Raw genomic sequence first — 27,013 nt, forward strand, 5'->3', positions numbered from 1 at the left:
AATACTAGATACAAAGGAACTAGGACACATTCTCATCATACCAGTCCTAGATCCTAGTTACGTACACAGTACAATTGTATTGACACTTCTGCTACCAAAAGAAACTTTTACTTATTTTTACAGGACTTACAAATGACTAGAAATGGTAACAAAAGATGTCTTCCTGTACAGTTCTTCCCAAGTCTCCATAAAACAAATGCTAACCTTTGAAATTCCAGTGTAACAGAGGGAAAAATACTGCTGAAGTCAGAAGTGAATTCTGTAATACCTCAGCTTTGCCTTTCTGCAGCAACAGCTGTTTGAATATACAGTATCATAGTTGTAAGATGGCTGGTAAGTGTCATCCAAAAAGTCTGGTCTTCCTTTACTTTCCCTGTTTGACTCAACCAAGAGCAGTGTTGAACGTACAACATGGACATTCATTCTTTCTCCAAAGTCTTCATCAGATAAGGATGTTATACTCCCAAATATGGACATCTCCTTTTATATTATTGACACTATGAAAAAATATAGTGGTGTAAAAAAAAATACATAACCCAAGATAAGACAGTTGAGAAACTCAGAGATCTTCAGCAAATACCGTAAAGCTTCATGTTCATTATTATAGATAGACCCCAGTATAATAAAATACTGCTCTTTTTTTCCCCTCAGCTACACAGTTTAACACTTAGCATAACGTTTTTATCTGACTGTGCTGTCTTAAGAGTAACATATGTATTGGAAAGTATTTATATGCCCAATGTAGCATTTCTAGCAAAACATATAGCCACCTAGTGGCCTACATGGAATTTACCTATTACACGTATTTCAGATTACATGAAGAGTCTCCTTATGGAAAAATAAAACAAAAAGTACAAGTTTCATAGCTTTTGCATATATTTAAGATATAAATACTAATTTGTTTGCACAGTACATCCTTTAACACAATCTGAGAAATCAAATATGGGGGAGGGAATTTTATGTGAAACGTTCAAACTATTAACAGAAAGGAATATTAAAGTGTCCCTTTATGAAAGAAAGGAAGTGAGGGAGCAAAATATGAATTGAATCTGTGATCTGAATTCATGAGTAAATAAAGAAACATTCTGCACTATGGCTGCAAGTGCTATTAGACCTGTATGTGAGAAAAAGGGTACCATCACAGACAGAAAAGAAAAAAAGCCAAATGCTTTGCATAGTATGAAATGTTACGGAAGTTCAACTGTTGTCCCCCTTTTCAATAAGTTAAATGAATATCACTTAAAACATCACACAGATTAAAGACATCTGTATATATTTCAGATTTCAATATTAATGCCAAAAATACATAGTATGATTTTACATAGGATTTATGCTACATTAGAACACTAAAGACAAACATCACTTGAGTATTAAATGAAACATTAAATATTAAATAACTGAAAAATAAAATAAAAAGTGTAAACACTAAACTAAGTCGGGAATTTGCTATTGCAACACATCCAATGAAGTGGTTTTAACAGTACAAAAAGATTAGACTTAAGTATTTGTTTCCAGTCTACTTGGAATACACAAAGCTCATTCCAGAAACCTTTACAAAACTGGTCCAGGATCACAGAAGAACTTTGCCTCTCTTGCGCACTATTTTCATTCCTTTACAGATTTAATTTTATACTGTCATCTATACCAATCTTCGCTTTTAAGGAGTAATCAACAGTAAAATGAATACTTTAGTTTGCCATTGTTTGCTAACATCTTGGTGAAAACTGAGGATTTGTTGGAGATTCAGTGTAAGATTTGAGTTCATATGCAGCGCCACTATCAACTTCCATGGATTTCCGAGAGAACAGGAGCCTTACATCTCTGTGGAGGTAGATCTTTCCAGATTTAGAACTCTGGAACCTGAAAAGATATTTATTTGTATTACAAAACAAATAGAAAAAGATTCCTCTTTAAATACCACTGTATTAAATGAGTTCATTTAAGAAATTAAGGCCAGAAAACATCTCAACAAACAAAAGTAGCCCGTAAGTAATGAGCACATTAAAATTAAAGAATAACAACCTGATCTTTTCTATCTACTTTGTCTTCTTCGACATTTGAAGATTCTGTTTCCTAACTACCAATATGCTCTATAGCTTTGGAATTGGCATGGAATATTTAAGGTCCACAGTGCAATTACATTTGTCATAGATTAAAGTTCTCAGCAACCTAGAAAGGCAAAAAAGGATTCCTAAGCGTGTACTCCCCAAAAGACGCTATGGGTGGCCTAAACACGTACAAAAGGGAAGGTTCAAATCAACAGCAAAGGTGACCCCCAATACGTATCTCAGTGCTAGCTATCATGCAGATTTCATTGCTCTCTTTATCAATGTACTAGCAAGAAGTTTACTACTGCTTTATACCACATAACAAATCTAAGTCGAACTCAAGAAGCAGTAGCTACAGGAGTCTCTGCAGGCAGACAGAAAGAGAAGCTTTTGGCATTTTTTATGCGAGTGCTGACAGCTGTAATTAAGGCCTCTCAAGCAGATGTGCTACCACAATGCAGCTTACTGTCTTTGTTTTTTTAAGCAAAATTTCAACCTATATACCTATATACAACCTATATAAGACTGACTTATTAGCGGTATTGTATCACTAAACAAATATTTACATTTTTACCACTAAGCACAGCATTCTTAGGAGTAACTCAATACTTTTCACATTAGAACCCACTCTGCTGAACAGGCAACACGCTAGGATATTGGCCACCATCTCTGCATTGATCCTTAGTTTCGGCTTTCACCCATATAACATCCACATTCACTCTTTCCTGTGACCTCAAAAAAGGTACGTTGCTCCAGCCAGAACGACATTTCTCTTGGTAGGAAACGAATTAAGCTATACAAAAACTTCAATGCCAAAAAAGAGCTTTATATTTTAACTTCGTTTCTCCCTAGCAGAGTCCAAGTTATTCGTTAGCGTTTCTTCCTCTACTGTCTAGCCTGAAGTTCAAGTTAAAAGCGTTCTTTTTTTTAAAACAAGCCTGTATACAAAAAGGCTGTCTGGCAAAGAAACGAAGAGAGAAATAACTTTTGTCAGGTGCTTGGAGTATTTTGCTTTACTCTGAGGAGCTTACCTCAGATGTATGAGGTAGCGTAGTAGCCTTTCTTCAGTCTGTTGAGTATTTTCTTTATTGACAGTTCTCTTGATATCTCGTCTCACAGGAACAGAAAAAGTTCTTTGCCGTAGGAATGTTTGATGATTAGCTGGCATTTCTCTCAAGTCATAGATCACCACAAACATCTTCACCACAGTTTTGTTAGGGTTAAATAAGGTCTGAAAACACAAACACTTTAAGTACAATGGTCTTTAGAATTTACAAACTAAAAAAAGACTTCACCTATTGAAATAGTCAAAATCACTTATTTACAGACTGTCCTCTATGCATTTTGTTTCTGCTTCATACAGAAACACGTATGGAAAAGGTACTACGGTTTTTCTGTTCTCCAACAGTTCAGCCACTAGCAATTCCCACTTTTAAAAATAACATTAATCATTATCTAAACCAAAACACTAGAATATGACTACTACTATTTGATAATCTGGATCCACATTTTGGTTTACTCCTTCAGTCAGCCTTTTGTCTACAGTATTTTCTAGACAGACAGTCTGTTTACAGGAAGCACAACAGTAGGCTTCACTTTTAAATAGGCTTCAGTTTTGAATATGAACTTGGCAGTTTTTTATTCTACACTGGATTCTTTGAAGAGAGAGATAGCGTTGGTTTTAGGAGATGGCAATTTAATTTCTGATTTTATTTAAAAATTAGGTGTTTTAAAGTTATTTTTAACAGTTACATAAATTATATAAAGTTGAATGTTTAATAAGGATGTTGCCTTTAGAAGAATTTCAGAATTTGGGCAGTGACCTAACTCATTACTTCTTCAAAGCCATTGTGCCACCAACTACTATCCTGAACCTTCAGTTACTGATTTCAAACCTCTGCATGGCACAGATGGGTTCAAATGTTTGGAGCAGTTTTTGTCCCACAAATTCCATACAGACTTATGCTTTGAAAAATCAGCACATCACGGTACCTGCAGGGATTCACATTTTGGTCATTGCTTCATGACCATCTCTAATAAATAATCTAATTCCCTCTGCATGAATTCCTTGATATTAATGGTTTTAATGCACCCAAATCTGCCGAGTACCTACCACTTGTATTGTTCCTGAAGGCGGTACCCGATAACCCCTTTTACCAAGGGACTCTAAAGTAATAACACCCTAAAAAAAAACACATAAGTTTAGTTCATAGGGAGTCAGGATATTAACGAATGAAAACATTCTATTCATGTAATTGTACTTATTCTAAAAACAATAAACAATGTATTAAAGAATTGAGAAGGCAACGCACTTAAGATGCAGTTAAAATCAATAGTAGGGGCCTTACAGATACTTTGGCTGACCATTAAAAGCTGTGCAATAAGGGGTACGTTCGCCTCTTGAAACAACATCCAAGTTTCCACATCTTCAAACTAGTAGTCTGGCAGCCAAGGAGAAACGTAGCTTTATTCTTAAAATGAAAGACTTGTACCTTTCTTCCCATTTTCAGATGGTCTGTAATTACACCAATAATACCCCAAATCTCATAGAACTAATATCTGCTTATCAAAGATAGTAGACGCACCTAAGCTTCCATCCTAATTCAACACTTTAGCAATGACGTAATTTGCTTTTGTACCATCTGCGATCTGTAGAACACCTGACTTTCCCACATACCAGGCACCGGGGAACTTATTCTCCTTTAACAACGCCGAGGTCACCATTCAGGTATTGCAGTAGAGTGCACGTTTGATTAAACTGCAAAGCACAACTGTTGTGCTTTGTATGTGGACATACACAAAAAAAAATCCCCAAACCCCGAGCAGAGAAACTAGCTATACAAATAGAAACAATGTTTCTGATGATGGAGGCACTATATAAATGTTATATTAATCCTATGAGACTCAACCATAATAGCATGTTTACAGCATGTGGAAGAGAATGAAACAATGACATCCAGCTAGTAAATTAAGCAATGCTACTTTAACCATTTGTGGAACAAACTCCTTCAGGATCTGGAAAATCCTGTAAGAAACTCGAAAGATGAAAGAAAAAAGTTTAAACTGTATTACTCAAACTTAACTAGCAAAGCCATTTCATTTCATTTGCTGAATACTTTCAAAAACAGAAGGTCTAAAATACAGTCAAGTGCCATGAATTCTAAATATCAAGATGATCGGACATTCAATACTATACTTGCACGTTTAAACAGACTGTTTACCATTGTAGACACAGACATACATACTAAAATCTCTCTTAAAATTAGATCTGTCACCCAGGGAACACTGAAGTCACTTAGCAGGCATTCAAAACAAATCTGACCGATTAAATGTTAGCATATAACAGATCTTTTTGCTTTTTGCAAAGTAGCATGGTAGGCATCCAAAAAACCTGCTGTCATTACAGAAAAGCAGAACACAATAAATACATGGATATTAAGAACACAAATAGTGTGTCAGTAAGAACATCAGCAAACTAAACAGCTGGTGAGAATGTTTTGTGTTACCCTAGCTCAGATAGCATTTGCCTAAAAAGAAAGGATTAAACAACTTTTGAGTCTCAGCTCTCCATCAGCAATTGTACCTTGCTTGGCCTATACCTAAGCCAGCTGCTGGCAAAGTAGTTGGTTGCCTGGAGCAGCAGCTCCTTGCAACAATAAGATATATTCAATTAAGTGCAGCTATTGCCTCACTGCCTATTTTACCTTAGTTGGATAAAAAGACATAGCAGGGGCTCATCACTCAAGCGTGGAGGGAGACAAATATGTCCAATATCCCCAAGATCAGAGGAGCTGGATGGTGAAGCAGAGCAATGGGAGAAAGCATACTAGTTCGGGAAAGGGAAGAGAGGAAGGAGGATGAGAAGCCCGATTAAAGGCAGTTGAAAATGCCACAATCCCTCCAAAGGCCCACTTCCTGAACTCTCTACTCACCTAGCTCTTGCTCTTCATCTCTGGCCATCAAAATTCCTCACATTGTGAAGCTGTGAGTCCAAGTAAAAACTGGGTTTTTTGCAGCCTCAAAGGACGAAGGCAAAAATATCCTTATTCTTGACTTTCACTGCCCTCAGTTTCACTAATTTTGCTGGGAAACTCTGAACTAGCTCAGGATTGTCTGCATATGTTAATATGCTAAGTATAGAACACCTCAGCAAAAATTAGGGTTATATACTTTAATACAATAATTAAACTTAAGTTAGACAAGTTCGCCTGTCTACAAGCTATAACCAGCTCTGTTCCAGCCTAGCCTCCCAGGGAAAAAGTGACTCTGTATTACACGTGGCCTTCAAATGCTACTTTGAGTACTACTGGGATTGAACAGAGGAAAAATAAATTCAACCATACACTTACCATATAAGGAGAGGGTGCGTTATCATCTGAAACGCTGTAGAATGACACTTCAACTGGAAGAGTCATGTGAGTAGGACAAAAGACTCCACTTGCTCCCACTTCGGCTGTGAAACCATCAACCACACCTAGCGGGTCTAAGCGGAAATTCAAGACAGACTCCTGAAAAATCAAAACATACGCAGTTTAGGTTAGGAATGCCTCACATAATATATAGCAAAACTAAGCAGCAAATAAGCAGTTTATGCAAGAACTTGGGTCTTACAGTCTTTTGCAAAGTGACCTACCAAAAATCACAACCACGGCATAAGATTACCATTAACAGAGGAACATTACGCAAGATGATACTGGTTTAAAAGAAAGCGTCATAAAAACCCAATCTGAATTCTACTGAAATCTGTGCAAAACCCACCACACAATTTTACTGCAGTAGGATTTATGGATGGCTTTACTTGACATGTGCAATCTCAAACATTAGTAAACTGTAATTTGTAACTTTTCTCAAAGTATTCAAAACATATTTCATGAAGAAAAGTACAATGCAACCAGTCAATGCACCAGCTCCTAGCTGTTAAAACGTTGACATGCTACATGAAGTAAAAAGCTGTAGGCTATACTTCCAATATGTTGTTTGCTATACTGATTTAACAGAGCTTTTGTGATATATTAAGTAAATTTTAAGAGTAAAATTGTCAAATTCATTTTTTCTAGTTATATATACATCATAAACATGAATAGCTGCAGGATGTTAACTCTCATTTAAGACAACAGAACACCTCCTGATTTGACCATAGTGGGAATTAAACTTACCCCTTAAAATTACAAGGAACTCATTGTTTCTGTATCTCTGATTTTATACTATTAACCCGAGACAGAACATGCCCGGGGAGTTAAATACATGCCTTTGTAGCTGGAAATTAAAACAAATTTTATTCAATTTAATTATTAACTTCCATATTGCAATCAGACAGGAATTATCCATATTAATGCACTTTAAAAAGCAGTACAGAAGAATAATAAAAATACCATAAGACTTCTAGAGAATATGCAATACCTCAAAGTTTCCCAGAAGGCTAAGACTTGTTACTGGTGGAGCACTAGAACTTAGAAATGGTTTCGCATGGCTGTCTGGATCACTGTCTCTGTTTATACATTGTTGTGGGCTATTTAAAAAGAAGACAGAATAAATATAAAGGATGAATGCAATTTGCTTTTGTTTTCTGGGTATAAACAGCTCTAGAACGCCACAGCCATCTCCCATCCATGCAGCAGGCTCTCAGATATAAGGAGATTCTAACATTCATCTCAAAAGATCAGGGAGACTAGCCATCCCTAGCCTATGCTGGAGCCACTTGTGCATTTTTTCACACCACTGACAACATAAAGCAGACATAAATTCATTCTGCTTGGCCAGCTGAGATGACTCTGAAATGATTTCACGTCACAGAAATAAAATAACCAAATACGGATGTTTGTTTTCTTAGTACTTAAATTTTTGTGACAATTAAAAAAGATAGAAACCATACTAAAATTAAGATTATCTACCTTTGTTACACGTTGTCAGATTGTGATGTTAGTTTAATGGCTAAAAAATATGGAATCACGAAAGAAAATCTGTCCAACTAGTGTGCCATTCTAAGGGGCTGAAATCTAAAGTCTCTGCACAATTGCAATAAAGTTTGAAAATAATTACTTCAAAATAAGGATTTTTTTGAAAAGCATCCCCATGTTCTGTCTTTGCTAACTCGCTTTATTGTTGCATACACGTATGCATACATATTATATCTCCAACCAAATTATCAAAAGTTTCTTGTAAATAAAATATACCTTCTTGCAGACAAACATTTCAACCGCAGCAGTGATGAGTCCAGATCAAAGCACCCAGACTGTGTTTTTCTTTGAGGAACCTCAAGAGGAAAAAATGTATGTTAAGTTGAACACTGTATCTATAGGAAGGACTATTCTGAGTTTGGCAGGAATTTTAATAGCATTACAAAATTATAAAAATAAGTCAGCAAAGAGTCATTTTTACATATTCCAAACTTAATGAAGAAAATTCTTAATACCAATACTGTAAATTCTGTTTAAGAAGGACTACTTACAAACACCAAAATAGAAATCTGACCAAGTTAAACAGTCAGAAGCTTCCAGAAGAATAAAAAATGTGAACAACAAAAACTAATTCTACCCCAAGACCACTGTCCAGCTCATTTCAGAAGCTGAACATCTCTTTGGAATGACACAGAGCATTAAATGTAAATAAACTGTAACAATTTAAATCAGAAAACTCCAAAAATATGACATGCTTTACAATGCACCAAATCAACATGTGTATTTTATTATTTAGTACTGATGACTCACACAAAATATGCTAGCTCATACTTAAAATATCAAGCTTTAAAATGCTTTCTTTCATGCTCTAAAATAGCACCAAATCATTACTTGCTACAGAATTTTCTAATATCAACTTTTGTTACTCGTTATCATCAACAACTAACTCTCCAATATGTTCATTCCTAGAATTATCATTGAACTTCATTTGAGTGTTAACTCTCAAATTTCCACTAGCAAAGCGTATTCATTCTATGACATTGAAAGTAAATACAAACACTTAATATAAACTTTTTGTTAATTTTTTTACAATACAAAGATATTAAAAGAACAAAATATTTTCTTTCGCATTTAGAAGAAAAGTTATAATTTCAGTAACAGCTTACAGGACTTGAAAGTAGAGGCAATCCAGTTCTGGGATGAAAAGCCTTGGTTGAAGTTCCATCCAAGGATCGAAAATTGTGTTTCCGCCATATATTTGTGTGTTTGAGAGATGGTACTTTCTGTGAGCAAAATACATATACTCAAGGGATTAACGGGATATTTCAGGGGCCTATCAGAATAAGAGTTGGCTTGCTTTACCAGGGAAGAAAGACTTCTGAACCAGGTGAACGTCCATCACTAGCGTTTTAGGAAATATCCTGAAGAAGTTTCCTTTTGACTCTATGTATAATCACTAAAGATCGCTCACTTTTTAATCACCATATACCACATGCAGACAGTGGTATACTTATAAAGAATAGCATCTCTGACTGCCTCTGCAAACTGTCATGAATAATGCTACTACAGGAAGCAGAACAAGACAATGTTATTCTAAGCGTTAAATACATCATCAAGAATGTGTGTGTGTGTGTGTGGGGGGGGGGGGGGGGGCGTTGCTTCAGGGCCAAACTTCACTTTGACCTCAAAGCAGAGAACAGTACTGCACTGTTTCATATAAAGTCAGACATAAATCCCTCTTGATGCTGACTCTTAGCAGATCTCGAATACACTCCCAGGTTACCTGACTGATAGCAGATAATGCATTTACTCCTTTTATTCACGTACGTACCTGCACATCTGGGTTCTTCAGCCGTTCACACTTTACTAGGCAGTCTTCTATAGATTTCTTCTGAGAAGTGCTTTGTACATCAAGGCCTATTGGGTCTTCATTCTCATCATGTGTAGCTTTTGTTTTATCTTGTTTGTTTTTGTTTTTGAAACTATCATGCTCTTTATTTAAATAATTTTCAATACTAATAAGCTGAGTATTTTGCTCATAAATATTTGTTTTTTTTGAGTCTCTATCTAAACACTTGAGCTCATTTTTGTGCAAAGAGTCAGAGGCCTGCATCACGGTTGCTTTTTTTGTACCTTCAAGTATTCTGCATTTATCTATCTGTAAATTGTTAACGCTGTCCGTGCTGTGGTTCTCACTAACGACTGTTCTTTCTTTAAGTTTATTTGTGCAAATCTGTTCATCAATGCTGCTGAAATTTGAACACTGTTTAATTCTATTGGTTATTTGGTCTTTTTGTGCATAACCAGAATGTATCATTTCCGATTTCTCTGACAATTCAGATTTATTTTCTTTAATACACGATGATGATGCATGCATGTTAGTAAATAAATGAGAAGCTTTATTTGAAGTTTGATGAAATGCATTTCGGACAGCTTCACTGGGCTTTGCTAAAAGTAATTTTCTTCTTGCTTGGAGTTTTAAAGAAGCCTTCAATTCACCATCAAGTCTAGAAGGACTAACAGGAGTATCAGGTGTTCTCATCCTTGATTTACTGTTATCTTCTATCAAAGAAAAATCAGATTTAGCAAAAGAAACAGAAGATCTTTCCTTGCCTTTCTTCAGCAAATTTTCACCTTCGTATGTACTTCGGAAAAATTTTGAAGAAACTGGGCTAGTTTCACCTACTTTGAATGGATGCCCACTAACATGAGAAGTAGCTGGATCACAATGAATCAGGTGTTGGGCGATCCTCGCTATCACTTCCTGCCGCTCCTGAAGCAGAGAACCTATCAAAGGATTGCTCTCTCCTACAGACTGACGACCACAACGGTTCACTGGAACACGAGGATCAATCAGTGTGATCTCTGGTATTGCTCTAGTTTTGCCCTCACCACTATCATCTGGTATTGCATTATCTAAGTTGGCAACAGAAACAGAGGAGGTTTCCTTCCCTTTCCTTGGCAAGTTTTCATCTTCATAAGTACTCCGAAAAGCTTTTGATGTTGCCGAGTTGGTTTCGTGTACGCCGAATGGACGCCCATTAACTTGTGAAGTAGCTGGATCACAGTGAATCAAGTGCTGAGCAATTCTTGCTATGACTTCTTGTCGCTCTTGAAGTAAAGAGCCTATCAAAGGATTGGTTTCTCCTGTGGACTGATGAGAATAATGACTATTTGAAACACGGGAATCAACCAAGGAAAAGGATTTTAAAGTTCTGACAGGTGTTTCATGAGACTGTGTCTTACTGTCTCCTGTAGCATTATAGCACTGAACTTTAGACTGTGATGCCCCAAAGTCAGATCCAAGACCAGCTGCTGGATAAAGTTTTGAACTTCTGATAGATGTGGCAAATTCAGGTGACTTTTTTACATTAAGTAGGCCTTCAGGTGTCATCGTCCACATTTGTTTCCCACACGTGCGCTGCGAACTAGATGTACTGCATTGTTCGACCGCAATGGAATCACTGCGCTGATGTAACTTATGCTCTTGCATCCTCTTTTCATAAAAGCTAAGGTTGGTGTGAATACTACATGTCAAAACTGGGTAGTTAGATTGTCTAGGCAATGACTGAACGCTGACTTTCAAGGCCACATTGTGAGAAACATTAGGAACAGGAAATACATGTTCCGTTGGTGTCTGGGAGAATGTCCATTGCAGGTCCACATCTGCAGCACTTACTCTGAAACAAAAGAAAAGTGCTTTTACAGAAATATCTACATAAAAAGTCTTCATAGCACAAATTTCTAAGACAAAGCGTTAAAGACACCAGCAACTCTCATAATTTGGAAGGTATATGAATTACACACAACCGTCAGAACATAGGGCCCAACAACATGCACCTTCTGAAAGCAAACAGGAAAATAGGTGGAAAGAATGATTTTAAGATGAGTTGCAACAACCTGCAAACAGCAAATCTTTCTCTCAGACGTACCTGTATAGAATGTTACGAGGAACAGCACCATGTGAAACACTTAGCCAAGCACTTAACTGAGAGAAGAAAACAAAAGACCGAACAGCCAGTAAAAGGGTCTTCTCTTCAATAAATCGATCTCCACTTCTAAAATATATTAGAAGAAACAAGTGGATGTTGGTAAAAATATTCACAGAAAATTGAATTTAACAAAATCAAACATTCTTTCCCAACAAGATCTGTTGCTCTCCTCCTTCCTTTTTCCACTTGCCTCCTCTCTCCAGATTACACTATTATCTCTCAAGCAGGAAGTTAAATGCTTTCAAATACCTTGTAGAAAATTACAGTCTTAAAAATATACACCGTGTTATGTTAAAATACTCTGCACTAAAAACTGGAAGACAAATTTATTTTCAGGTTTTCATTCTGAAAATAAAACACATCTAGATCAAGTAAAACAATGAAACTCTTCCAGTGTTGCCTGATTTGTTCCTATCTACATAGCAACTTAAACAACTTAAGTATTTAAAACCTAAGAAATAACATATAAACATTACCATTTTCAGCTAGGAGCATTTTTTTAACTCCCTTTTACACCATGTACATTGCAGAAAGTACGAGCACAGAAAAAGCAAGAGTAAAAGATGCTCAGTTTTTACTGGTAAATAGTGGTTTTCTTAGATCAATCATAATGTTAAGGGACCAATTTAAAAAGTTTAAAATGGCAACATTCTTGCAACCATCAGCTAATCCTAATATCCAACTTACTGTCGAGGAACGGGTTCCAAAATCCACCTTTCTAACAACAATGCATCTTGTTTGATTGCAGGATCATTTAAATCATTCCCCTCAGTGTTAGGCCCTTCATCACTATAGCAACAGTCTGGAAGTAGCATCACTTCTACCATGATTGGAATATTGTTTTTCCACAGTAGCATAACCTCAGATCTGGTTCGCCTAGCTTGACGACACTGAGGGAAAGAAAACATGTCAACACGTGCAAGTCATAAAAATACCAGCCAGATTTAAATCTAATTTAAAAATATGTTTCAAAGTTTTGGAAAAGGATAAGGGTCAAATCCTGTAGACAATGTTTTACGACATCACAGATAAGATCCCAGAGCTATTAAATGAAAAATAATTAACAAATCCACTATGATTGCAGCTTTGAGTAACTTCAGTGCAGAAAGAGTTCATATAAATCAGTTTCCCCAGTCATCACAATTTTCTGCATGAACAACACCTTAAATTTCCACAGCACTTAGGATCTTTTGCTTGAGAGATAGGATGTTCCAATTTTACTCCAATACATTTGGCTAGTTAGATTTGCTCATGTTCATGTTTTTAGGTCTAACCTTTCAATTACTTAACTTTTCAAGATTACCTAGAAAAGCAAAAAGAGTAAGGCAAGTCAGCCTACACTTTCTAAAAAAAAAAAAAAAACAAAAAAAGACCAAGAACTCTAAGTATAGTGCTTGAAATTTTGCATAATGAACATTCAAATAAGTACTGTATTCAGATAGTGTTACAGAAGTTTATATTCAAGGATAAGAGTCTTAATTATCTCTCATTTTAAGGAGATGTATTATTAGTACTGTACTGAGTTACATACTTAACACACAGAAATGACAAGGTAATTGTTATTCAGTGGTTAACTGTGGATTTGCTAAGGAGTTTCTCAGTTGATCTTAATCACGATAGCAAGGGTGCACTCCACGTTACTTACAATAAAATGGGTATCATCGTACCTGAGCCAGCTTGTCGCTGCATTCATGCTTAGTTGTTGGTGGCTGACTTGATTGTGCTGGAGGGCAATGAAAACCCTCTGTTCTACCCTTTATGGAATATTCAGGTGTTCGACCTTCAGTAATCAACAAGGCCAAGGAGACCAGGAACTCCTCAGCTTCGTATTCAAAGTATTCATCTAAAGTATCTGTCATTTCAAAAAGACAAAAAATAATGACATATGCTGTATAACAGTGCCGCATAACAAGTATTTAACTGTTTGCTGTCCCTGCAGTTTGTTTCAATTTATATTTGAAACATTAACTATGTAAAATGAACGTGACACAACTGCACTCCCTATAAGGCTCAAATTATTGTACTATCGTAATATATCTTTGCTCATTTCTTAACTGTGTTACAAGCAGACAAACTTTGAAACACTCTAATGAAAACACCTCATGGAGTAACTGGTCAATCCACCAGATTTCAGCGCTGCTAAGAAATAATTGTTGGGTTGTGAACCACAGCTGAATGTTAGCTTTCTCAAACAAACAAAAAAAAAAAACTTGCCTGGGTTCTAATGGAGGAAGCCTAATGGCAGTATGACTTGGCAGCACTAACGTCATGCGACGAATATAAAAAGAAGCCGTAATGCATATCATAATACATTAAAAATTGAATAGGAAAAAAAATAAAGTTGTTTCTATGAGGAAAAGTGGGACACAATGTTCCTTAAGGTTTTTCTTGTGAATTCCTCTTGCTGAGCGCAGGGGTTACTTAAGAGAGCTCCATTTTTAGTTACCATTACCAGCCTTCACATAGAGAAAAGGTTCATGAGGAACATACAGAGCATGCACTGTTTTGTACAGCGTTCAGTCTAAACCAGCGCAAAGAATTAAAACTCAACAAGTCTCAGTAGACAAAGCAGCAGCTGGCATTGCTCTTCATAAATGACCCTGACACACTCGATTCCAGCAGACGCACGATGCAACACTCTCCTTATTTCGTGGTGCTTTACAGAACCTCCTTCTCCTCTTCCTCCCTGCTCACGAGGGGGTCACGCATCGTTCACACAGATTCCAGCGTAATCAGACCATATCAGTCCCTGTGTGCTCAGATACGCTGAGGTATTAAAATGACTTAGTTACTGAAGAGGTTGCAGAAAAATCTCTCTTCCTACAAAGCTAAAATGTATTCACTTCAAAGTCTATTTTAAAAGCAGCGAAGAAAAGCAGGGGGGGGGGGAGGGGAGGCAAGGCTGGCAGGGATTCTTTACCTCTGGGGTTTTTTTTAATGGTTTAGGTGAACAAAAGCACATGACACCTTCACAACTTTAGCTTGTTTCCTAAGTTATCCTCCAAAATAGAAGTGCCAATAGGCATAGAATTAATTTCTATTCATAATTGTTTTGATTACCGCACATAAAATACCTTTCCACTCAGAAAAAAAGTAGTCAGGAGGAGGTGCTTTTTGTCCTCATTCCCCAGTACCATACCACTTAGCAAACGTGGTAAGACAGACTTGAGAGCGCCATATAAAAAGGGATGTAGTCAACAAAAACTCCAATTAAATGTGCAATTACCTGCATATGCAAATTGTAAAGTGCATAAAACGAGCTTTTCCATGTACCTATTTGCCTAGCCCAAGCTTGCATTTCATGGACCCCAGGGCTGTTAGGCTATTCAGAGAGCTGCATGAGGTAAATAAGAAAAGTAAGCCTATGCCAGGAAACTAAGTTCGTAAACTAAGGAGTCCACATCTTTACTGAACTTTTTTCCCCACCTTTTTAAAGGAACACACTTTTTCTATGTGCAAACGACACAGGTAGGAACAGCTGGGGCTGCCGAGCACCCACGGACCAGCGAGAGGGCATGAGGCCTCAGAAGGCAGGCTGCTGCTGCTGAGCATCTCCTCCGGCCACTGCTGGCCCTTGGGCAAAAGAAAAGCCAGAGGCAGGCCACGGCACAGGATGAATCACCCTGGAGGGCCCCATATGGCATACGAACTATACATTAAATCATCTGCCATGAGTTAAAATAGTAATTCATCTGACAGATGACAGAAAATTACCAATAAAGCATGCCTGAACGATTACAAGGAATGGTAAATAACAAAGAGGACAAGCCACTTATGTAGTGATATGAGTCACCTACAAAATTACGCACCAGCAACGTTTTTTTTTTTTTCCCCCCAGCTAAAAGGCTGGTCAACAATAGGGAAGGCATAGTTGTAGAACAGGGAAATAAGATTTGAAAAAATTCAGAAAAAGATTTAGATATTTTAACTGGCAAAAAAATAACTTGCAGTATTAGCCTGCTGTTGATACAAGCATCATGCTCATCTTTGCATGCCTAAAGGTCAAGGTAACTTTAATAAAGTAGGTCACACTGGGAAAGATCACTATTAGAGTACTTTTTCTACTCTGATGTGGAAGCTTCAAAAATCTAAAAAGTGTTCAGCAAGAGTTACCGGAATTTAAATAAGACTTGTCTGAGGATTCGCAGACTAAGCAGAAGGGGAAAGACGAGACTCATCCTTAAGGAAGCATCTGAGAAAGTCTATTGAGTTAAAACATGCAAAACCACTCTAGCTTTCAAGAAAAAGGTAAAGAGCTTTGATCAAAATCTGCAAGTGCTTAAGCAAATAGATCATATCTAAGTCAAATATTTTCTTACTGTAACAGAAAAGTGCAGAGTAAGAGGTGATACCTGAGAATTTACACTAGAAAAATTGTAATGGCGAGTAACAGTAAAACAGACATGACCTTTAATTAACATTTTAAAACTTACCACACAAAGCCCTCTTTTATCGAAGGAATCTATATTTGATCAGAAGTTTTTGGCCTTGACACCAATTAATAGATACATTCTACTCCCTGAGTGGTTATGCATAGCTGGTTAGGATCAGTTAAAAAGAAAAAAAAAGAAAGAAACAGAGAAAGACAAACAGAGAAAAAGGAAAAAAGAGAAAAGAAAAAAAGACCCTTTCTTTTTGCATTAAAAATATCTTCTGCAAAATTTATATTGTACGCTTGAAGCATTCAGCTTTTTCACAGATACTCTGTACCACAAGCTGACTTCACGAACCATAGAGTTTTAAAATCTCCAAATACAAGAACCAACTAAGGAATAAACAGGGTAAACAAACACAAAATAATCATTACTAAGGATACAGAACACATAAGTGATATCACTTTTTATAAAGTTAAAACTTATTTAATGTTTAATTTGCAAACACTGCCTATCCCCCTGTATCAGACTATCCTCACTATTCCCTTATACTCTATTTTTATTATGTAAATCTAAGTTTAGCATTTAAGGAACTACTATTTCAAAAGTAAACAATATCTTGCCTTAAGGACAGAACAGAAAACCCAAATAGCTCGAAAGACCTATTTGTATTGGCTCGAGTTAAAAATACGATGTCATTTCTAAATTAAAACTGCATCCAGTTAAAGGATAAGAAACACCAAGTAACGAACTAGAAAATGCTACTTTTTTCGTAACAGTATTACAAAGACAGGGCCAACACTTTAAAATTTCCTCAGCAATGTAAAAAGCGAGGCATTTGACTTTTTTTAAGCACAAAAAGCAATCAGTATTAAGAAATATACTTTGGTATAAAGTTCATGTGGAATACTGATTTTTTTTTTTTTTTTAGCTCCACTTGATTTCTACAGTATATAGCAACTTTTAATAGTTTTCATAAAGGAAAAAGACTATAAATATTGAGAAGTCTGGCAACTGTTCCTACAAACAGACCTAGATGATGCAAGTTGATGTAATTGAGGACAAGGCTGGAAAGACATTTATAGACACAGCAAACTTACTGTTTAGTTAGGGGAAAAAAAAGTCTGTTAGCGTATGTGTGCTGTAATAATAATGTTAAAATAGCAAACAATCCAGTTAACTGAAACAAGTCTATAGGAACTAAAGTTCCTATAGGCACTATACTGCCCTTTAATCAATGAATTGAAACTTAAGTTTATTAACATCCAAAAAGTAGGCTAAAGGTAGTTCTAGATTTTAAGAGCAAGGCAAGGATTCAAGAAACTACTGGTAGGAAACAAAACACAACGTAAACATTTGACTAACAGCTTCTCTTTTGGAATTAGAAACATCTGTGAACAGTCCAGTTCACTAATTCCACCTTGTGTTTCACTTCAAAGAAAGTTGCTCTTGAACCTCAGAAATCCATGATTTTCTGAATGAGCAGTCACATCAGGTCTGCATATCACAAACCCATAAGTATATGTGAAGTCACACAGTAAAAAGCCTTGCAGTACAAAGAGTTTAAGTACAATTTAAGCTATCAAGACTGAAAGTCATGAGCCGGCCTACTCCCTTCAAGAAACAAGCTATTAGTTAAGTTTACTTCTATTCAAGCAAATGCAATGAACTGGTTATTCACCATATCCTAGGAATACTCCTACATAGATTTTGTTCATGCTGTCTCCTTTCTTTTTGCCACACATCTGTAAGCTCGGGAAGCAGGATAACCATTACCCCGTCTAACTCTTACCGTCTCCTTATACTTTCTAGGGCATCGAATTGAACCACTACCTATGACAATAGTCCAGCTGCTGGCAGGAAACGATAGCATAGAAGCTTTTACTTAGGATTGATATGTATCTGCTGTTATTCAAAGAAAACTAATTAGATTAGCTACAAAAAGTGCTGGATCTCCTTAGCGCTGCATAGAAGAACCAGAAGAAATTCAGCTGCTTTTGTGTTCTTTTACTAGTTCACAATTAGAAAATAAAACATGCCACCTGATAACATTAAAGAAAAATTAATTTTTAAAGTTAAGACACCACTACACGGTAGTCGATGAAGTTACTGCGGAGACCAGAGCAACAGATATCAGCCAGCACTGTTTCTTATGTTCCACTCCAGACTGCAATATTGCAGCAACTTCCCCTGCATATATCAAGGAAATTTACTGAATACTTCTGCTGTATGTGTCTCACAACATTCAAAACTAATCTTGAGTCTGTTTTACAGTAAACAAACGTATCAGAAAGAGAATAGTCTTAAAGTAGGACTGGAAAAAAGTATAATTTCAATAATGAATTTTACTAAAACTTCTTTAAAGTCAAACAGCTGAGTAAGTATAGAAGGAAAATCTGGGTGAGGAAAATCAGTTTAATTCATTTAAAGTGTAAGCTGAGAACATAAAATACAAACTGTTAAAACCGATCCGGGCGTTGCCAGGCTACTTCCTGCATTTCAGCTGACACCCATTTGCCATCATCATACTGCTCACAGAGTTTTCTCTTTTTATCTAGCAACATCAGTTTAACCTGCTTCTCTTTCTTTTTTGGCTTTAAACTGAATTCTAGACCTAATGGTTCTATTTTGATCAGGGAAACTTATTTTATGAATTAATAGACGAAAGGGATTGCCACTGAACACCACATTATTTAAACCAAACTTGGAGAAAGATTTTAGGGTTTTTTGGTTTTTCTGTTTGCGTAAGTATTTACTTCCACCCCATTAAAAGTGTGTGCAAAAGCTTACCAAAACCCTGCCGTTGTGGCCTAAGTTGCATATCAAGTGTCACGGCGCCTTCAATATCAAGAGTTTTATCCAGAAACGTGGTTTTAGTCATTTTGATCTTTGTTATGTTTTCTCTTCATTGGACAACAAAACAACAAATAATGTAAACCAATTATTTCTTGCTCTGTAATGGAATCCCAAATTGTGAAGTAGATCTATTTTTTTTGTGATTTCATAGTCCATAATTAGAAGAAGAAAAACAAACAAACAAAAAATACCTGAACATACGCACCGAGTTTCTGACTCATGTCAAACCCCAATTCATTTCGAGTTGCAAGACAACTCATGTTATGAATATGGCTGTTCCACTATATCTGAAGAAAGGTGAAGGAGTGCTGAAATGTCAGTGTAAAACTGTAAGAATTTTAAAAGATGTTTAGAATTTTAAACATACATAGGTTAGAGGAACAGAACATATGCTTTTTGCTGACCTCTAGACTTACCAGTCTACAGAACGGGTTACAAAAACATTACCGAGACAGTGTTTAACCAACATGCTTTAACTAGACAAGTGGTGCAAGTTAAGATAACTTTTGTCTCAAATAAGGCCCTTAAGTAAGCATATACTAATTTCTGTTTTCTGTTCCTCAGTGCAACAATTTCTGAGATGGTGATCTGCTTAAACGTGACCTACACACACAAAAAAAGTCCTTAAAGAGTGAAACAAATACTGCCCATCAGGAACAGACTGAATAACTTTTACATTTCCTGTTCACTCTCCTCCAGCTCTTTTTACAACTTTTTTTTTTTTTTTGATTAGCTGATGCTCTGGCCTAAATTAGGTTATGTTAGAAGAAACTGTGTGACTTGATAAAACTATCTGAGCGAAAAATCCTAAAAAGCATGACAAAGCAATAGCATTCATAATTCTGTGGCTCAAAAATGGTATTTTCAGGTATTTTTGTTAGTCCATGAAAGGAAAACATTTAGGAGAAAACCTTTCAGAACAGGTGTATGCCACTACAAGTACAGAATAGCTACCCAATAGACTTTACAGCTGTAACCGGAAGGGAGTAAAGGTTTTATAGCTAGCCTTCACTCTCAACAGCAGCACTCATTCATCATCCTCGTAAGGGTGCTGATACAATTTTTTTACGATCATATTGAAAATAAATTACTACAATGGTCCCATTTTAAACTGCCATCCTAGCTCACAGGAGGGAGCAAGGGAAATGAGGAGATCAGATTTAGGCCAGCTTAAAGTCGCAGTCAGCGTAACGTGAAACTACATCCTAAACACTTGCTTTGGGCAGCTGAAAAAACTGGGGAAGAAGGCAACATATCAACCTAGGACAGAAAACATAGCATACCTAGGTGTATAAAATATAGGAAAATTTCTTCCTAAGATGTTTTCCAGAAAAGCAATTAGGCATTTTTATTTTTTAAAAAATTGATTTTTCAATAGTAATGTTCTTTCAAACGTCCTTCACTAATCAATGAAGAAAGGTTTCATCAAGGCTTCTGTAACCAAGGCAACTTTGTTCAGAGATGATGATGACCAACAACCACTTTCGCTACTATTATTCTAATTCAAGAACCAACTTAATAGCAACTACATGGCTGATGACATACAGACAGTCTATGAAGGCTTTCATAGACTTACTCAAATTCATTTTAGCTGTAAATAACATAATACAGTAGCTTCAGATTTGTGCTTTCTTTTCAAAGGAAGCTCAGAAAGTATATATTTAAAATGAAAAAGGGCATGAAAAAGGGCCAAGCCACCTCTCTCTCTGAGGGCATCCACATGACAGCTGCAGCAACAGAGTACTGGGTGGTCTAGACTATTCAGAAACCAAGATATCCCTCCCATTAAACAGGTTGATAGCACCTATGTATTAAATCCTAGCAGTGATTGTGGATGCAGTGATTGTGTTTCTATCATACATAAATAAAAACATGTACCAGAAATGTTGAGGCCCTAAACATACTTCAAGAGCAATGACATAAGTTCCCTCCTTAATTTGTTTTAAGGACATCCAGCTCGACAAAGGTTCAACTATTTGCAGACTTCTGCAATACTTTATACAGAGATTGGTGTAAGGATGTAAAGCAGCAATTTGTGATAATAAATCAGTCACAGATGTTACTGGAAAAGAACACTGGACTGCTGTTTAAAAAAACCTACGAGAGGTATGTCAATATTACGAGAACTGCCAGAGCAGCCCTGCACTTACAACTCTACATGTTTGTATCCTGCGCTGACAGGATTGGTGTCAAAACGTTATTCAGCGGTTTGCTCTTCTTTAGCTCACCATCTTCATCATACATGCAAGCACCTTTAGAAACAGCATTCTTACAGATGCTGGGTTAGGCCAAAAAAATGTTAGTTTTTAAATATTCCCCACTAAGTTGAAAAACTAATCTCTTCAAGGTACTTCAACATTTTTCTCATCACTTGAAATAATTACTAGGCTTAGAAACTTTGACAGTATACTTAAGTGCTCTTGTGCTTATTTTACTGTGAATACTGATGAAATAGCATTTCTTTTCTGAAGAGGTACGTAAAGTAGTCTTAAGCTCTCAAAATGATTTTGAGTGAATGGTTTGGAAGAGTCATTAAGGGGCTGAACAAAACTGTAAGGGGAGCATGTGAAAGTCCTGGTAGGGAATGCTATCTAAGCTGTGCATGAGCATCAATTCCATTTTTTTCCTCTGTAAACCATCAGGCACAAACCGGTATTTTTCTTCCCTATGATCACTGCAAGAAAAAAGAGTAGTTCCATCATGTGACATTTACTTCAGGCCATAGTCAGACTTCTTGAAAATAAACCAGAATGAATCTGACAAGTGCACGGTGAAAGCAAAACATCTAAACTGACTCATTTTTTGGGTGCAATCAACAGCAATGCCACAACTGTTGAAGTTTCAGATAAATCTAGCTGAAAAAAAAAAAAAAAAAAAGAACCATTTGACTGAAGGGATCATATACTGGCAAATAAATACTCAGCCTTCACAACTCATTTTCCAAACAGGTGAAGTTTTTTTTTTTTTTTTTTAAAGTACTAAAGCACTCAGCCTTCAAAACAGGTGTCACCGTCTAAACACTTTCAACCATCAGTAGCCACATACTCTCATCTTCACTTTAAATGTGCACAAACTACAAAATGTCAGAAAACCCAAGTTTTTTGATAATTTTCTTTAGACTTTGAGGTCAGGCACAAATAAGCTACTTTGAACTTCCATAGGAAACAGTGTAAATTAGACCTCACTAGCTCAATCCTCCCTAATTTTACTCTCTTGAAAAAAGTATTTTTTCAATGCACGTAAAGATACAGGAAGACAGTTTCCAAAGATTACTGAGGAACCTCTTAAGCACGCTGAAAATCTCCTCAAAGTTAGCATATTAAAAATAAATATTATTATTTTTCATTTTTACTGTGGTGTGCCTTAAAACAAAATAACTCTGGTAAGCCAGGGAAGGAAGGTGTGTGTGTGTGGGGGGGGGTGAATCCAGATGTCTGGAAAAAAAAAGAAATATTTATGATCTGGTCAAGTTTTGGGAGAAGCAGTCTACTCTATTAAAAAGCTGTTGGAAAACTGACTGAGGCTTCCTATATGCAGGATTACTACGTCATTTTTTTCAGGGGCAAGAGTTTTAATGAGAAGTGAAACATCTAGAGGGTGATTAAGTTCTGGTATTAATTACTAGCATTGCAATATTGGTAATACAAAAGAGGGGCTATCAGCAATATATCAGCACAACGTTGAGCTTTGCAGTGAAAAGCAATAACTTTTGTTATGGGCACACAGCAGTCACTTTCAAATATTCTGCTGTCTTAAAGGAACCTATAAAAACTATACTTAAATTTTACAAATGAAAAAGTGTTGAAGGGGACAGCACTTGGCACTCAGTGCAGCTGAAATCCTTGGCTCAGTTAACCTGTTATCTAGATTACTTTTTAAATGAATTTGCTTTTTTAAGAAACCCCAGAAGAAATGACAGTCTATACAGTTTTCCACGATGCTTAAAAGACCCTACCTGCCAGGAATTAAAAAACTACAACTGCCTGCGAAGTCAGTCTTCTTCTCAGGCACTTCTAGTTGAATCCAAACCATCAGAACAGTTATTTCAAGTGTCTGGCACCACTTCATCTGTGCTGAGTACTGAACTGTTTGACAGATGCAGGTTTTGTTCCTCCTTGTTTGCTCCTCCTTCATGCAGTTTGAAGAATCACCACAAATCCAGCTGTGTGACATTTATATTATAATTCAGATTTACTTGAAGAAAAAAACCTATGCTAATGAAACTCTGAAGCATTCAGATCTTCTTAGGGTCTCCCCCCTCATCTTGGGAAGTACCTTTTTAAAAAGGTCAGGTTCACTTGAACACTGAAATTTAACTGACATATTTACTTACAAAATTTAAGTGCTTCCTTTTCCTCTCCATCCAACCATCTCGATATGGTCATATTGCAGTTTTCAATGCTATCTTAAATATTCCAACCACTAAGGCCCCTATTGAAATCAGTCAAGTTTACGACAATACTAAATTTGAGATATTATTCTGAACTGCTAAAATTAACACTATTAGAGTAAGAATAATAGTGATGTATTCATAACGTATCTGTTCAAAACAACTCTCCCTCCTCATGGGAAAAAGTGAGTTCATGGATGACTGAGCAGTTGTTGGCACCGTGTGAAAACAGGCACAGCGAAGGCCAGCACACAGAAGTATCCCTACCCAGCTCTGACCTTGAATCACCCATCATCCCTGGCCTCCACTCACAGTTTATTGGTTGCACGTGTGTTTGGTAACACCCTGTACCGCATATTCTTAGAACATACTTTCCAGAGAACCCAAGGAACAGGACTCACCCTTCCTCTATCGTTTTCAAACCAAACTTATTAGCAGGCAGTATCATCCTGCTGCTTAAGATAAATTAGCAGTTTATATAATAATTAAGGATCCAAGCTCTACATTTGCCTGTCTTTAAAATCAGGTGATCTGTATATATCAAGATACAGAGCAATAAACTATTAGGAAAAACAAAACACAGTACACTGAGAACGATGTGAAAACAAGCAGCTCACGAGAGAAAAAAGGTTTTATCTAGTCAAAGCTCAAGGTCCTCCACGGCCTCTTTTGCATTTTGTGCAAAAACAACTGACACAAGCACAGACAGGTAAACAAATAAAACTGAGTCTTAGTTTCCTCCTTCATAATTTGTCAATAGATATGTATTTATCAAACTAAACGTTTATTTAATAAAAAGTACACACCAGGAAAAAAAAGTAAGTTAGAGATCATCAGAAAATGTATTCATTCACAAAGCAAATATTCCATGAAACTTAGATCAGAAGATGCCCAAATGACTTTCTTTTAGGGGAAACTGCTCCAAGCTGTTTCCTCAGCTTAGAAACACCAAAAATTTATTACTTGCAACACATCAGCTGCTAGCACGGTTTGGGCAATGCTCAAAAAACCCACTCGTCAGGCTTAATAGATAGAAATTATTGTGAATGCTCAGGTAGAGCATCAGACAATCCCCTCAACCACAAACATTTAAAAAAAAGAAAAAAAAAAAAGAGTAAGTGCCTGACAGCGGTATTTGTTCTGTTACTCCTTTGTTACCAAAGAAATTTATACAGATATTTTCTGAAAGAAAACAGTGAAGAAAAAAACTTCACTGTTATCAAGTGACAACCATGCATAATTTTGTCTGAGGGAGAGGATCTCTTTTTGAAGAAAAAGCCCAAAAAATTACGAGTAGAAGGCTATAGTCAAAAAACATGTTAAGTTTACATTTAGGAATATATGAATACATTGACTTACTGTAATCAGTTATCATTTACAATCAGTTATCTTCAAGAACTAATGAAAATCTATTTGAGAGATTTTAAGCATGGAACATTTTATTCTTATCATTTAGTGTCTGATCTTGAAAGAACCAGAATCTAACACAGGAATCAAAAAGAAAAGCAACATGCCCTTTTATCCTCAGGAAAACGTGTAGATTGAGTTCAGTACACCCTTCCTGTTGGGTTCGCTGTCCTGTAAATGATCCCCAGGAAACAGCATTTAGGGAATAAATAAAGCACAGGAACATGCCAGGTGTGTACTTTCACATCCTTTGGATGGTGTCTGCCCTCCTGAATACGCTTCTGGAGGGCCCACGATGACATGGCTCAGATCATCGCCGCCAAGCAGGGACACCGTCCCCCCCAGCTTGCAGAGCGAAGTCCCACAGCACCTGTCAGTCACCCCATGGCAATGGCATGCCACAGAAGAACCACGAAGCACCATTTGCACACTGGTCACCATGAACTATGAATCAGACACAGACACTTTCCACAGTAGATTTTACAATTCCATGTATAATCACTACACATTGTCTATTCAGCTCTGCAAATCCTTTGCTGAACATTCTTGAGAGCAATAAAGTTCATTTACTCTCTGCCCAGCAAGACCTATCCCACAACAGTTGGCCTTCAGTACCTGGAGCTGCACGGCTTTAGGAGATGAGTGATTCTGTCTCCCCATGTCTATACAACCAGTCTGGCTAGTCTTCTCCCTCCTCACCCTCCATCTGACAAGCCAGAGTACGGTAGCTGGTACACACAGAGAAAGGTAACAACATGTCCTTCGAATACATCTCTCATTTCCAAAGCACTGCAGAATTCACACCCAGATTTCAACTATCCTAATGCAAATTTGATACAAGCATACAAATAACAGGTGTAACAGAAAAAAATCTGTTGTTATACCATTTTCTTTCAGCAAAAGATTTTAGCTCATGACTGACTAGAGAAGAAAAATTGCATAAAACTTAGATTTCCTCAGAGATAAATTCTTCACAATCCAAGTTATGATTAAGGTGAAAAAACTCCCTGCCAGTTCTGATCTTTAGGTCTGGGTAGAGCCAACGGGAATACCACTGAGTCTTTAGCTAGCAGATGGCAATACCTCATTTGCCTGCTCTGGGAAGTACCAGTGGCACCCATAAAATTTCTCATGCAATTAATCACTGAAAAGTGTGAAAAAGAAAATATAATATCTCACCACCATTCAACCTTAGAAGGAAAGTATAGATGGCTGCTGTCTAACAGGATATCATATCTTCCTGTTGTCTTTTTGACTGTCATCCATCTCTTTGCATTTCTCTGCTGACATCATCACAAGCAAACTATTTTTCTCTACTTTCAAGATCTCCCATGGCTTACCATCGTTCCTTTTGTCTTCCATTCGCTATTATAGTAAATTTCTGCTTGAACTAGCCCTCCGATATTAACTTCCATCACAGACATGTTATGATTTTCAAGACTGAATTACTTTTACTTCCTTCCCTCCTGTGTTGTCATGTATACTTGGGAAGAACACACAACAGACATGGTATAAAATGACTCACCCTTCAAGCTCTTCTGTTACTGTGGTAAAGTCTTGTTAAACTGTGATCCCAACACAATCTTATCAGTCTGATCAGTACTATTCCTTTGTTTTCTTATAACTCTGTTGGAATTCACTCATTCCCTGTTTGATACCTGCATGAGCTCAGAGGTGAGGATGGTCTTTTTGTTCCATGTTTGTACGTTACCTAGCGAATGTGGTCCTGCTACCCAAACGTGATTCAATTTATATCACCAACCAAAAATAATCATCAGATAGGAATTCCAGGAATTTCCTTCCCTCCTCTCAAAAGGTAACATTATGGCTGAGTTATATCTCCTCGGAGGCTGATGAATTCCTTGATCCATTTAAATAATCAAATACAGCAATATGATAAAATCTGCAAACAGAGTTTAAGATGACACTGGCTTGGTACAATTCTACACCAAGGACCCTCTTTTCTGTAAAGAAATCACTTTCACAGTGTAAGAACCACAAGCACACATATACCTCATGGGGCGGGGGGAGAGCAACAACAGCTGAAGAA

The 27,013-nt window shown here is 36.8% G+C and overlaps 1 protein-coding gene across 3 annotated transcripts in view; it reads right to left on the reverse strand.

Moving 5' to 3' along the window:
* Positions 1–1,256: 1,256 nt before the first annotated feature.
* ATOSA (atos homolog A) overlaps positions 1,257–27,013 on the reverse strand; it is a 44,108-nt gene continuing 18,351 nt past the window's right edge. For all 3 annotated transcript variants that reach the window (XM_068958889.1, XM_068958892.1, XM_068958891.1), the window contains 11 exons: positions 13,605–13,789; positions 12,625–12,827; positions 11,878–12,003; positions 9,777–11,625; positions 9,112–9,228; positions 8,222–8,301; positions 7,449–7,557; positions 6,398–6,556; positions 4,162–4,230; positions 3,080–3,279; positions 1,257–1,860 (listed from right to left, as the gene is read on the reverse strand). In XM_068958889.1, coding sequence (XP_068814990.1) covers positions 1,707–1,860; positions 3,080–3,279; positions 4,162–4,230; positions 6,398–6,556; positions 7,449–7,557; positions 8,222–8,301; positions 9,112–9,228; positions 9,777–11,625; positions 11,878–12,003; positions 12,625–12,827; positions 13,605–13,789 — 3,251 coding nt within the window. In that variant the 3' untranslated portion in view covers positions 1,257–1,706. The remainder of the gene's footprint in view (positions 1,861–3,079; positions 3,280–4,161; positions 4,231–6,397; positions 6,557–7,448; positions 7,558–8,221; positions 8,302–9,111; positions 9,229–9,776; positions 11,626–11,877; positions 12,004–12,624; positions 12,828–13,604; positions 13,790–27,013) is intronic.

This window comes from Struthio camelus, chromosome 12, assembly GCF_040807025.1.
Source record: "Struthio camelus isolate bStrCam1 chromosome 12, bStrCam1.hap1, whole genome shotgun sequence".
NCBI lineage: Eukaryota > Metazoa > Chordata > Aves > Struthioniformes > Struthionidae > Struthio > Struthio camelus.